The sequence below is a fragment of the Saccostrea echinata genome, unplaced genomic scaffold (assembly GCF_033153115.1).
Source record: "Saccostrea echinata isolate AGI-Se365-2 ecotype Australia unplaced genomic scaffold, CSIRO_AGI_Sech_v1 ptg000054l, whole genome shotgun sequence".
NCBI lineage: Eukaryota > Metazoa > Mollusca > Bivalvia > Ostreida > Ostreidae > Saccostrea > Saccostrea echinata.
In genome coordinates this window covers 54,763,514-54,775,037 of record NW_026889803.1, presented here as the reverse complement: position 1 = coordinate 54,775,037, position 11,524 = coordinate 54,763,514, and the positions used below count along the sequence as shown (strand labels likewise).

At 33.3% G+C, this 11,524-nt stretch overlaps 1 protein-coding gene across 1 annotated transcript; it reads left to right on the top strand.

Annotated features, from left to right (window-relative positions):
- The first annotated feature begins 7,020 nt into the window (after nt 1-7,020).
- On the top strand, nt 7,021-9,983 carry LOC133205960 (uncharacterized). The gene is made up of 7 exons (XM_061341866.1): nt 7,021-7,087; nt 7,643-7,702; nt 8,052-8,108; nt 8,426-8,572; nt 8,671-8,831; nt 8,936-9,086; nt 9,190-9,983. Exons 1-7 carry the CDS (start codon nt 7,075-7,077, stop codon nt 9,375-9,377), a joined length of 777 nt encoding a protein of 258 aa, XP_061197850.1. The 5' UTR covers nt 7,021-7,074; the 3' UTR covers nt 9,378-9,983.
- The last annotated feature ends 1,541 nt before the right edge of the window (nt 9,984-11,524 follow it).

The window sequence follows — 11,524 nt, the reverse complement described above, 5'->3', positions numbered from 1 at the left end:
AAGTAAAATGAGTGAAAGATTCACAGGTATGGAGTAATTAAATATACTTAATAACTTTTTGATGTTTGGACATAAAAAACAGATAATTACACAGTGTTGTTATAAGAGATTTATTTAGCAGTTCTTGAGACATAGCACTCTGTCTCTTTGTTATAACAGATCAAAAGTCCAAAAAGTGTCAATGGTCAATTAAACAATTGGATTCGAAAAATATCGAAAGAGAAATATAATATGACAAAAATTAGAGAAATTGAAAATTAAAAGTCCAAAATAAAGTTTTTTTTCTGGAACAGTGAATTTTCTACTGTGATAATTTCCCACCGCTCCGGAAAAAACTCGTCCTCGTGTTTGGAAGGAATTTCACATATATTTCTCGGAGTCTGTTCTTTGATGTTCTCTCACACACCGGTAAGCACTAACTGAAACGTAGGTTTGAGTATCCTGGTGGTCAAAAGAGAGATGCGCGCCGAAAGTGTTGTCAATGAATGTTGTTCACTGTGGTTGTCCATCGTTGATACGTTGAGCAGAGTGGTTCAATGGGGGAACCGAGATCTGACCAAGTGCTGCAAAATATATGCAGCGGCCCCGGGCGTTGTTTTACCCTTTGGATTCATCCACCAATTGTGACAGTGTAAATTTGGACGGTACTAGAATTTCGTCTGGAACTGCATCCGTTGTTTGCAGAACGAACGGGGTGAGGAAATGTTGGCGTAGGGGGTACGAGGTATAGGTAGAGGCACTGTGTGGTCGTGAGGTAAATACGAAGTATAGGTGTGCCGTATTCCCGAAGGTCCACCAATATGCAATTCCAGAGATAAAACAAATGATGAAGGATTCCGTATTTATTAGATGAGTCTCAACGGTGGCAACATAAATTTACATAAATCAACAAACAGACATATAAAACGTGACCATAGCTAATTCTATTAGTTGAAAATCCTTGGATCCGCTCCCGCAGGTGGGTAAAGGCTTCATCACTACTATAGACAAAACAATCAGCACGCCAGAAATGTTCATGATACTGCTAAACTAAGACGAAAGCTTACACATAGTTTGTCATCCCATAAAAAAAAAATCAGGCCCTGACCAGTGCAGAAATGTCCGAATTGTAGAGGAAAATTCAGGAATTATTTTGTTTCAGCCATGTGTTGACGTGAACCTTAAACGACTTCGCAAGCTCTACATTCACTTCCATAAACTTTGGTTCGACCAAACCTATAGCAACCGTAACTTGTTTCGTTTGTGTGTGAAAGTGTGTGTGTGTGGGGGGGGGGGGGGCTATTTCTACGAATACCCGTTTCATTTTTTGCTAAACGTCCTAATTAAGGAGTTGAAGGGCCGGTCATTAAATATTTCTTTTTGCGAATATCTCGGAAAGGAAAAAGAATTTTTGAATAGTTATCAAACAAAAAGAATTTAGAATCATGAGAGCTTTAAAGTGGTATGAAGAAAAGGGGACTGGCCCCTCAAAATAGGGGCCGAGAGCCGCCGAAAGTCTTTAATCAATAACTCTTTAATAATCAATATTCTGTAATGCATTACTGAAGGAAAAATGTTTATCTCAACAATTTACAACTATATTTTAATTATATTATTATATTCACATCATATGTTACATAATTAGGGGCCATAAGGGGCCAGAATGCAAAGTCTTTGACGCTTTATATCTCAAAAGTGGGAAATATTTTGTTAAGCAATACTGAAGAAAAGATGTTCAAAATAATGTTCTTAGCAATATGCAACCTTTCATTTTTTGCTAAACGTCCCCATTAAGGAGTTGAAGGACAGGCCCCTAAATACTTCTTTTGCAAATATCTCGGAAACGAAAACGAATATTTGAATAGTTGTTGAACTAAAAGTGTTTAAAATCATGAGAGCTTTAAAGTGGTATGAAGAACAAAACGCCCATGGGCCACCTCGCTCACCTGAGCACACTGACTAGGAAAAAGCACATCAGTTCAGTATTGAAAAGTTTAAATGGGGGGGGGGGGGCTTGAATTTTACACTACCTGAGGATGCTTCCATATCAAATAAACAAATGGCTTTGCTCTTCTTGAGCAGAGTTTTAGAGATTTTTTCCTATACATTCTCTTGTTAAAGATTTGATCCCCATTATGGTACCTCCCTACCTCCCCCCCCCGGGGGGGGGGGGGTCATCATTTGAACAAACTTGAATCTACACTACATCAGGATGCTTCCATAACAATATGACAAAACATGGCTTTTCTGTTCTTGAAAAGATTTTTTCCTATATATTCCTATGTAAACCTTTGATCCCCAATCGTGGCCCCACCCTACCCCTGGGGGTCATGATTCGAACAGAATTGAATCTACACTATCTGAGAATGCTTCCATATCAGTATGACTTAAGAAGGCCTAGCTGTTCTTGAGAAGAAGATTTTTCAAGTTTTTCCCCTATATATTCCTTTGTAAAAATTTGATCCCCCATTGTGACCCCACCCTACCCCCGGGGGTCTTCATTTGAACAAACTTGAATCTAAACTACCTGAGGATGCTTCCATATCAATATGACCAAGTATGGCTTTGCTGTTCTTGAGAAGAAGATTTTTCAAGTTTTTCCTATACATGTATATTCCTATGTAAAACTTTGATCCCCCATTGTGACCCCACCCTACCCCCGGGGTCATGATTTTAACAAACTTGAATCTACACTACCGGAGGATGCTTTCATATCAATATGACCAATTGTGGTTCTGCTGTTCTTGAGAAGAAGATTTTTAAAGATTGTTCCTATACAAATTTACAACATGACAACTGTGAATTTTGTATTTACTGCCATCCGGTAAATTCAAAATTTACAACATGACAGCTGATTCAGATGGAATTTTTTCATTGTCGAAAATGTCTGAACCTAACCAACCATCCCATCCCCAACCCAGAAATAATATGTAAAACGAAATAGGATTTTCGAGTTTGAACATTTTTTTTCTTCATTTTTTTCTTTTTAGATCTACCTGTCACAAAAACATCGATATCAAATGGTCGTTCTAATAATCAATTATGACAGTATTGTTGTTTTTAAAACGCTTTGTAATATCTTTTGTGATCCGGTTCAAGTGTTTATCGTATAGGGTATATGGGTCAACGATTCTTTTAAGCTTTTACTCGATTACAATGCTCTTGTAACAATTTCAGGTGTTTTTCTATCAGCCTTGAGTAGTGCAATGTATAATTATAAGTGACAGTTTAACAAAATATATTCTTATTTGTGCCTTATCATCTTCAATGCCTTGTTCTAACCAAGTGGGGTATGATATGAACAAATATGAATCATCACTAAAATGAACCTGAGAAATTACCGGTATTACACTTGTATATATGTTTATGAGAAGTAGATTCACCTATATATTCTAAGTAAATATTTTATTGTGATCCCATCCAAACCCCGGAGTAATAATTAAATACAATATGTAAATTTCAATCTGCTCTATCTGGGGATGTTTGCATAATAGTATTATTTATATTGCTCTAAAAGATTTTTTTCCTTTCTTATTATTATTATCATTATTACTCCATGTAGTTTGGTATGGCCCACCCTACCCCGAAGAGGTGGTATTGATTTGAATACATTTGAATTTCTATCTGAGGATGTTTACATGTTAATATGGCTAATTATGACCTTGCTATTCTTAAGAAAGGTTTATTTAAAGATTTTTTCCTATATATTCCTAAATATAAATTTTAATCACTTTTAGCGGCCAATTGGTTCTTGAGAAGAAGCTTTAAAAATAACCCCACCATATTTTTGTCTCTTCTTCATTATCAAACCTCGGCCTTTGAAGAGGATATGATTCTTCACTTGGACAAACTCTGATTCCTCACCCCAAGGTAACTCTATGCAAAGTTTGGATGACATTAAACCAGTGATTTTGGATTAAGTCGAAAATGTAAAAAAGAAAAAAAAAATACAGACTCGGACAAACTTTCATCAAAGATCATTTGAGCCTCTAGCATAGGCAAGGTTATAAATAATCTTGGCCTTGCTGCTTTTAAGGTGATTCAAACATGACAAAATCAAATCTACCGCGCAAGTCAAACTACTGAAGATAGGTTGATGTCGTGATCCTAATAATTACGTTTTATTTTGTTATGGAACTATTCTATAGAATTTATAACGTTAAATATTTAAATTTTAGCTCACCTGAGCCGAAGCTTCAAGTGGGCTTTTTTGATCAAACTTGTCTGTTGTCTGTCGTCGTTGTTGTCGTCGTTAACTTTTTACAATTCCATCTTCTTCTCCAGAACCACTGGGTCAATTTTAATCAAACTTGTCACAAAGTATTCTTGGCTAAAGGGAATTCGAATTTGTTCAGATGGTCACGCCTTCTTCCAAAGGAAGAAAATAATGAGTCAGTGAAAATTTGTACAAACCCTTTTCCAGAGGTGCTCTTTCTATCATGGTGTAAATTTTGAATTTACTAGGGAGAGGTAAATGCGAAATTTACAACATGATAACTTTTGCATTTACCTCCCCCTAGTAAATTTAAAATTTACAACATGATATTTCATAAAAATGACTCAATATGGACCATGCTGATTTTTAAAGATTTTTCCATATATTTCTTTATAAAAAGGGCTGATAAAAGAGACAAAAATATGGCAGAGTTATTTATAAATCTTCCTCTTGCCCAGCTCCGGGGGTCATAAATTAAACAAATGCAAAATATATGAATATACTTCAAATTATCTTATTTATGTAGCAATGTTCCATTTTTATTAGTCGCCCGCGTGGCGCAGTGGTTAGAGCGTCTGCTCTAGAGTCGCGAAGTAAGGAGTTGATCCTTACGTCGCAGGTTCGAATCCCACTGTGGGACGTAGAGACCGGTTCTTTGGAAAAGACCGTATAAACCGAGGTCCCGTGTCGCACTAGGTGCCATATAAAACATGCAAGTAAACCAAAACGTTCGTCGATACCAAGCACTGAAACTCAAAGCAACGGAAGTGACGATTTCTAACTATATAAAATAGAGAGGCGTCCCAGAATTACACGTAAGGTCTAGAGAGGTCAGAAACCGTGCTAAAATTGCTCTCTCTAGACTCCTTGAAATCCCTTGACGCTTACTTCCATTGCTTTCAGTTTCAGTGATAGGTATCGAGGACGTTTGGGTTTTCTTGCATGTTTTATACATAATAATATTTACATTATTTACACACTGAACTGTCGACGGATTTTTCCGTTATTTCCCGATCATGACAAGGAGCACACGGCGGGTGTGACCGGTCGGCAGGGGATGCTCACTCCTCCATGGCACCTGATCCCACCTCTGATGTTTGGAGGTCCGTGTTTGCTCTGCTCCTATTTTGTATTGTTTAATGGACTTTTGAGTTTGAATACTGTTCGTTATCTCCATATATTTCATACGACAAGTTCAAATCGGCAGACGATCGAAGAGCGTTATTCAATCATTTTAGTACATGTTTCACACCTCGAACAAAGGGTTTTTGCTGCTACCAAATCACTTGGTAAACTCCAAGGCCTAGCTTCATGGTTGGGTGACTATGTCATTGTGTGCATAATTATTGAACTAATCATGATCAATAATAGGTTACAATCATGCTCAAAGGGCAAGGTAACTAATTAAAACAAGATTATATGTTGATAAACTTTTCTCAAGTACCATGAGATTTGGTGCCGAGCGAAGCAAGGGACCAAATCGAATGGCGAGGGAAAAGTTTAACAACATATTTAGTACATGTTTCACACGAGAAATTAAACCTATTGTGTCTATTCTATTTCATTACAATTCTTTGTGTGTTTCTTGTTCTTTAATCAAGATAACAATGATTTGATTTTGACTGTTGCCATTTTGTACAGGCCCAGATGTGATAATTATACCCTCTGGGTTATATAATTTTATCTCATGCTAAAAGCAGCTACAAATGAAAAGTACTCAAGAAATCCAGCAACTAATGCTTCAAAAACCAAGTTTATCACACAACAATAAACTTTAAGTCAGTGTTTCCAGGGGATTTATGTTTTGCCCTGTTCATGTTTTGTATTTTTATCGGATTTTTGAGACTGATAATAGCACTGTCCGTTATATTTACCTTTATCATTGCACTAGATGATCTAAAATCTTGGGATCTCCCAATCTTCAGGTACTTTCGTTTTGTATTTGAATTCCATTCTTTTATACGGTAAGTCATTATAAACATTTATTATGATTTTTACCCCAGATTAGAATTCGGAAAATTGAGTGCAATAACGGTAATCGAGTATTTTAACTGAGTATTTTTGAAGGTCTGTTATTTACCTGTTACCCCCATTTTCCTTTTGTTTACAAACAAAACTTTAAAAACAGATTGGTCTGTCGTGTACTTTTAAACACATGCGTAAAGGAAGTGCATTCTACAGCTGTTCTATGCGGTCTATAGATATTTTTTTTATATTTTTTTTTAATCATATATATATATATATATATATATATATATATATATATATATATATATATATATATATATATATATATATATAAATAATTTTATGTCATATTCATTAATTGCAATGTAGTTATCTGCTCCAGCAGGAGAATCATTGAAGTATGATTTTTTTTTTTGGGTCGCTTATTTTATGGATTACTCTTAGTTGACACTATTTGTGTGTGTGTGTGTGTGTGTAATATTCGTCCCTTTAATACACCTGTATGACTAACCGAATTATTTAGGTGGATTCCCATTCGAGATATTTAGTTCAAGGATACTAAATGATAATACAACTTGATTGATTTGCAAGTGCGTATATATGTAGAATAAATTCTTTTTGTTTTGTTTTGCCACTTGTCCATTAATTATTATATATACCAGTTTTAAATGCATTAAAGACACTTAAGAACCGTGGGGCACTGTTGTCAAGGAATTTTTGTTTGATAGTACATATACCTTCAAAACTGAAAATATGTGATTGCATCCCCCAAACAGATTGCAAGTTTTAATAAACCATGGAAATTTTCTTTACAGGTTCTACGTTGCAGTTATTTGTCTTTATTAAAAAACATGTTAAGCAAGAAGATATCGTCTTACCTCCTCTTTTTATGCTTTTCATCTTCCTATTCTATGCAACAAACAAGTAAGTTTGTGCGATTACTGTTTACTTTTGATGTTAGTTCACCAAAATATTTATTATCATTAATATCTTCCCTATTACGAAACTAGTATCATCAAAGCATAAAAATTAGATTAATGGTAATTATATTGAAGAAATACCTGATCTTTTACAGTCTTGTTCGTTGTATAGGTTATCGTTATATTGTTTCCATTTAATACAAATTCATAATTTAAGGTAAGGCAATATGTGACTCAGAAAATCTTCAAAAAGATGGATAGTTCAACTGTTCAGCATCTTTTCTTTGTTTTTTTTTTTCAAATGGTGATGATGATGATAATAATAATATTATAATAATAATAAAATAAATAAATAGCGTTTTGCTTTTGAATTGAAATGGTTCATTTTGATAATTCTTCAAAGAATGAGGCGATTGTTATATAAGATAAAATCATCAAAGTAAAATTGCTAAGGCTGTGTGGCTTTGTGTCATTTTCAGGAATCATTTTTATTGTGTTTAATACTAAGGACGTCCTCTAAATTAATTTGAAAGAAAGAGTCTTTATTCAATAATTTCAGATGAGCCTCGCCAGTGTATGATTATTCAGGACAAACAAACACTCGTGTTGCCACAACACGGTGAGTGCTTCCATCTTTTTCTTCAGTAGACTCAAAGATTACCGTTTATCGACATATTTATCGATATAATCATGTTTTTTTTCTGAATACTGCGGTCCTTTTCAAATTCAAAGAAATGTAAAAAAAAAAAAAAAAAAAAAAAAAAAAAAAAAAAAAACAGCAATGAAGTTCAAAATCCATTGAAAGAAGTCGTTGGTTTCTGTTTTAAAAATGATTTTAAAAAATAAAAGAAGTTTTTGGACGTGCATAGAAATTTCTTCAAGTAAGAATAAGCATACATGTAGCGCATTAAGAAATCAGGAACATTGCTTTGTATGTGTGTTTCTTTTCAAAGTCGTATCTTTTTTAGGGATACCTGATTTTTTGAAGAATAGAAACAAGGAAATGTGCCAAATAAGAGATTCAAGTAATATTTCAATTTAAAACACAGATAGATATATATATATATATATATATATATATATATATATATATATATATATATATATATATATATATATATATATATATATATACATGTATATATATATATATATATATATATATATATATATATATATATATATATATATATATATATATGCACGTAACAAAACTAAAGAAAAAGTATAAGAAAAGAATTAAAATCAGAGAAGAGTGACAAATTATACCTCTCTTTAAAAATCTATTGGTTTTTTTTTTTTAATTCTTTAATATCGTAAAATTTATATTTCTTTTTTCCAGATAGCAAAGCTTTACGTTGTGGCAATACAGGTGTTTCTATCAAATCAGAGTGTGTATGCTCCTTTTTCAATGTATATGAAGGAACTTATCATTCATATTCCTCTTGTCCTGGTAATGTGAAGTCAGACGATGTTAGATTATTGAGATGTAAGTTAATTCACAATACTTTATTTGTGTTTAATTATAAAGTTCCACATAGAAATTGGTCACTTGCTATAATGACATAGATTTCGTTATATTTTTAGGTATTGATTGTGTGAAATACAGCTTACCAAACAAAGGTCCGTGTATCAATGGAGGAAATCTTACCTGTAAGGAAACTGGCCCCGATGTTAAGGCACCAGATATCAAATGCGATTGTCCACCCGGGTTTATGGGGATGTTCTGTGAAAATAAAATGGAAAAGGTACTTTTTAGATAAAGGATTAAACTAATAACTTACGTTCATTTAAAAACAATATACAATTATCCATCACACTATAATATAATATTGTACAATGTTATGTTTAGGTTACAAGAATTTGTGATAGAATTGAAAATGCCTCAACTCATAATCTGAAGAACTGTGATGTTACAAAAATGGACTGCATTACTTACAGTGAAAGGAAAGAATATTCTTTCAAGTGTAGTGAAAAATCTGCGACAACCCAACAAGGACAAAGTAGGCGATATTATGCTACAATTAAAGAAAAAGTGAGATTAAAAAATATAATTTAAACTGATGTTGCAGGGAATATATATATCATGATTTGTTTTTCTTGCAGTTACATTGCCACTATGCAGTGAAACAGAAATGCATCACACCAGCCTGCCGAACACGGTGGTAACTATAGACAGTGCCGTTAATAACAGAAGAAGGCAACCCAATCCTCAATACATATCAGGAGGCAAGGCAATGACCTCGACTCTTTCAATCACTTTATTTAACGTCTACGCACTGCTGCAAATCTGAAGAGTATTCTCCTAAACTTTTGATCTCATCGTTTTGCAATTTCAAGACTGTGGTAACGTATCGCAAAAATATAGTACCATATTCTGAAGAGCAGATATCCAGTGACTAATACTGTAAATCATTTTAATTTGTGGGGGTCAATATTCGTGGGCGAGCAAAATTTCCTTGGTTCTTGAAAACGTAATTTCGTGGGTAACTCGTATATACAGAAGATTCAATGAATAAATATGTTGACAAAATAATTGTTCGTGGAGATGTAAATTCGTGGATAAGGGTGACCACGAATATCCCCCACCCCCGAACATTGATGATTCCATAGTATCACAACTTCGTATTTTACTCTCTTTACTAAATCGATGGACAGATTATGGGTTGGAGAAATATTTCTTTAACATATTAACATCATCATAAGTATTACTCTTAGCTTACCAGGCAAAACTTCTAGTAATTGTAAGCTTTTTTAATCGACATTTGTTAGTTTAAACCCATATTTTATTTGAAAATGACAAGCAGAAGATACAGATACGTAGAACAAAAAAAATCAAAAAGGATTCGGAAACAAGTTTGAAAACTTATACTAATCCGTTTCCTTATTATTATGATAAAGATGACAGACCCTTATTAGATAGCTATATAACACGGTTTGAAGCTGTTCGTCGTCCGAATGTCTTCTGTTCATGTTTACAATTTTAACTCCTTCTGGCCTAATGATTTTGGGATGAAGGGAATTTAAATTTGTTCAAATGAAGGACCACGACTCCTCCCAAAGGGAAATGATTAATGGTAAGAATAAATTCAGAAATATATATGATTCAATGTTTATTTCTCCTCAAATCAAGATTCTTGAAGCAAGGATTGGGTGAAAATTTTACTATGGATTTAGTCTATACTTCCTCAGTAATTTGTTTACAACATATCTTTTGGCTCTGTTAAGTAAAATTTGTTTAATATATATGCGTTAATCAAATGACAGTCGTAATGTATTTACATAATCATTTTAAGTATTTCGTAAGAGAAATGCAACCGGTTTAACCACAGGAGACATCCAACATTCTGTTCTTTATAGTAACTTATTCACACATACCCTTGACCATGTACTTCTGTTAATTCCAAAACCCTAGGTATGTTCATGTACATAATGTAAAAATTTGGAATTGTGTATAGATGAATTCCGTGAGTACATTTAATGGTACTAAATAGCATCCAGAATTTACGCGTATGGGTTTGGTAATTAATAAACATGTGCCTTCAGCTTACTGTGATAATAGCCCAAAGAAAATAGTTTAGTTGTTGAGTAGTGTAGTATTTTTCAAATTTTGTTTTTATTTCTATTAGCTAGTTTTTTATCTGAAGTCTGTTGATGAACTATACTGGTGCCAAACTTTTTTAAAGGAAAAGTAAGATTTGCTCAATTCCAGTAAAAGTCTTTGTTTTTTTTAATGTGTGATTGCTTATACTTAGATGATGAATCATTTAAATTTAATGAGCCAAAATGCTTGGAATCTCAATTTAAGAAGAGTTTCAATATATTATTGAGTCTTCCTAGAATGAAGCAAATCATGAACAATCTGTCTTGTTGAATTTGATCGGTAGAATCTTAATTCTTAAAGGACTTATCGCATGATTTTTCAAAAATCGTAATTTTCTGAAAAATATTATTTACAACCTTGTTTATTAAAATACTGAATACAATAAACGTTGTTGAAAGCATATTTTAAGAGATATTGGGAGTTGAAATTCAAATACGGCAATATGCATATTTCAGTCGGATTTCGGCGAAATACAGCTCTGACGTCATAGGCGACAATTCAGTGATAGAGAGATGAGAATATACACACTATTTACGGAGTTATCAACGACAAATGCAGCTTAATTATGAAAAATCTGAAAAAATTAATTCCTAACGTGCTTTTCATTTACTTTAGAAACATTAACTAGTGGTATAAGGCTTATGAGATATTTTCATTTTTTATTCCAAACATTTGGAATCTGTATGTCTGCAATGTTTCGTGATCGGGGAATTATTTTTCAAGATCGCCATCCTTTAAAAAACATATGAAGACTTGCATAAATTAATATCACGTTAAAAGCGAAGAACAACAAAGTTATATAATGTAAAATTTTTTAATCAAATATGTAAGTACATG